Source organism: Branchiostoma floridae, unplaced genomic scaffold, assembly GCF_000003815.2.
Source record: "Branchiostoma floridae strain S238N-H82 unplaced genomic scaffold, Bfl_VNyyK Sc7u5tJ_418, whole genome shotgun sequence".
In the NCBI taxonomy this organism is placed as follows: Eukaryota; Metazoa; Chordata; class Leptocardii; order Amphioxiformes; family Branchiostomatidae; genus Branchiostoma; species Branchiostoma floridae.
The window spans coordinates 735-3,908 of record NW_023365842.1 but is presented as its reverse complement, the minus strand read 5'-3'; the positions used below and the strand labels follow the sequence as shown (position 1 = coordinate 3,908).

At 44.9% G+C, this 3,174-nt stretch overlaps 1 protein-coding gene across 1 annotated transcript in view; it reads right to left on the bottom strand.

The window, feature by feature from the left end:
* LOC118408799 (G-protein coupled receptor 84-like) overlaps window positions 1-2,017 on the bottom strand; it is a 2,927-nt gene extending 910 nt beyond the window's left edge. The window contains exons 1-2 of the mRNA XM_035809657.1: window positions 1,972-2,017; window positions 20-1,066 (exon numbers count right to left, since the gene is read on the bottom strand). Coding sequence (XP_035665550.1) covers window positions 20-1,066; window positions 1,972-2,017 — 1,093 coding nt within the window. The remainder of the gene's footprint in view (window positions 1-19; window positions 1,067-1,971) is intronic.
* Between the last annotated feature and the right edge of the window lie 1,157 nt (window positions 2,018-3,174).

Sequence of the window (3,174 nt, the reverse complement as noted above, 5' to 3'; positions counted from 1 at the left end):
TTTTTGTTCATAAACGGGCCGTACACGATTGGGTTCAAGGCGCCGTTCAGAGCCACCAGGGTAGAAGCGACCATTACAGCTTCGGATGGCACCTTGTTGTAAAACAATACCATCAAGATCATAGGCAAACAGCACGCCGTGAAAGCAGCGAAGAGTGTCATCATCATTTTGGTGATCTGCCTTTCGGCTGCATTGCTTTGAGAACTACTTCCCTGACTGGCATGTTGGTTATTATCTGTTCGTGGCTGGTCAGAGGCTGGAGCGACGAGGATGAAAACTTTGGTTTTATCTGGCTTATTCTGTTCCTCTACGTTTTGGTCCTCATCACTTGATGAAGAGCTGTCGTACCCCATCCAAACCCCACCGTCGTCTGCCTTTCGCGAAGCATGTGTAGTTTGGACGGTTGCAGTGGAAGTGGAAGGGACCGCATCGTTACCCTTCACATGCGCGCCGCCTCGCTCTCCTTTTGAGAACTGCACTGCCAATCGGTTTGAGTGGTGCCCGGCGTGGGCCTTGACCCGGTTCTTACTCTTCCTAACATGCATCTGGATGAGAGCGTAACAGACAAAGGACGCCACGTAAGGGGTGATATAGACAAAGATAGCTGGGATAATCTTTGCCCATAGATATGTAGATCCCGCTGTAGCACATCGTTTAGTCTTTGGGTCAACTTTTGTCTCAGAAAGGACGCTTAAAGGCAAGAGGAAAGCGAATGGGAGCAGCCATGTGAGCGAAAGCATAGCGATGAGGACACGCGTAGACTTCAGACATGTACTGTAGGTACAGACATTGAAGTACCGCTGAAGAGCGATACACAACATGTGGCCAATCGATACCGCAAACAATGCGGGAGTGGTGTACGCTTCAAACCAACACAGCGCCCCTGGCGGTTCCCATTGGGGGTGCAGGTAGTGGTAGATCCACAGGGCGGGGCCACAGATGGCGAAGAGGAGGTCTGCACAGCTGAGGCTGACCAGAGGCACGTTGACCAGCTTCCTCAGGTTTGGGCGTGTTGAGATGGTGACGATAGTGAGGAGACAGCCGGGAATAGTCACCACGATGATAACTACAGGCAAAGGTGTAGATGTTTCAAAATAAGCTAAAGATAGATGACTACAAGGGTGTAGATGTTTCAAAATGCAGTCAAACCTGTCTATAGCGGCCACTCAAGGGACCGGACAAATTTGGCCACTGTAGACAGGTGGCCTCTGTATAGAGGTGGCAACTTGTAGATAAAATACCCAAGGGACCGACAAAAAGTGGCCACTATGGACAGGTGGCCCCTCTGTAGAGGTGGCCCCTAATACAGGTTTGACTGTATGCAAGTAAGCTGTTGCTAAGAAATTCGATAATGATTTTTTCCAAGACCTGAAAGCAATGTCGCGCAAAGGCTACATAACATTACCCATTGGTAAATGACTGTGATTTCTCATCTGTGACATATAAGAAAAGCATATAGACGTGAGCATCTAAGTCATGCCAGGTGATTGTGTTTAACAGTATACAGTATCGGGAAGGTATGGGGTCGTGGAAGTCCTGTTACTTCAAGTTTGGAAATATTTTCGCCATTGTTTGTCCATTGGAATTGGTTTTCATATATGTACCGTGTTAGTAGGTAGTGAGAAAACTGGAAATGATTAGATTTTGGTCATCTCTTGCCTCTCCTGGGTACTGCAAAGGAAATTTCAAATTAACTATGTCGCGTTCGGGATGAAATGTGGTCGCGAGATACGGCTTGTGCACGAACAAGAATGTCGTAAGTTTGATTGAGCCCCCAGAGGATTGTTCTGGAAGTGCAGGGGCCTTGTATATTTCACAGAGGTATAAGGTTGCCGCACTCTACGCAAATAAAGAAAAAACGAGAGTCGAATCGATCCACTCTGTGAGAAATGACTTGACACGCGTTTCTATCTGTTGCTGAAAAATAAAAGGGAAACGAAAATCGTGCATACAGATCATTGATAAACTTACCTGCTGTGACGATAGTTGCAATGTACATCCCGGTACTTATCACCATGGTGACGGTTGTTACTCAGGGCGTTCAGTGGTTCTTTGATGAGGAGGAGGATCACAATGCCTGTAAGATGCCAATTTTTTTTTTTTATTATCACACAAAAGAGTCGGTTTCGAGGTGAGCTATTATTGCACTGTGTTGAAGGGAAGTCTAAAGCTTCATAATTTCCAGACTTATCTGATAAGGAATACGTTCATGTTGATATATGGATGACATCCATCCGCACGCGCTTCAATTTTGGGCCGTTTCCAAAAAATAGTTTTCAACCATACTGTCTGAACTGTCTGTAGCCGCCACGCATCAACCTATGATGCAAGCGAACGATTGATTGATTGATTGATTGACCATACTGTAAATTGTACAAAGCAGCTGTAAACTGAGCAAATATATATATACCGTAGATTGCACAAAACTTTAATTGGAAAACGTGTTTTAATTTCATAAAATGCCATTGACGGTCAATTCCAGTGTCAGAGAAGAAGAGGGTAAAGAACAAAAATGAAGAATACATTGTTCTGTATTCCATAATCTGTGCGTTTTGACATTTCTTCAACCTTCCTGACCACTTGAATCAATACTGAAGACAATTCTTTTTGCCAGACTTTTTTTTCAATCGCATCAGTTTTGGAGTTCTCAGAGAATGTCATCCTTACAGCCATATCAACATGGCCTAACCAACCGGGTTGGAACATGATCAATATAAAATGCACACTAAAGATGGATTTATGTCAAGACATCAACCAAGACAGCGGGGGAGTCCCAAATGGCTAGCCTTTTACCATTGCTGAATAGTGTAGATAGGGTTTGAAGTTATTTTATGTTCCTTTTTTGGTTTTTGTTTCATAGTTAGGTAAATTCCACCACAAACATCTGCTACAGTGTGCATACCCCCCCCCCCACCCCCATTTGTTATTATGAGTTCCATGACTTTTTCTTTTGTTTGCCCTCTGTTATTTCGACTAAATACTACAACGTGACCCTAGACCAAGTAACATCCAGTTGAGGTAGATCACTACCTTAGGCGTAGTAGAGTGCAACTCTTTGATACGGCAAGAGGGCGCATGTCAACATGGACAATGGCGGCCAGTGATCAGAAACAGGGAGTCCTGGGACCTGTGCCGTCATCTGCATCGCGGGTTGAGGATAAGGATGAGACGGCA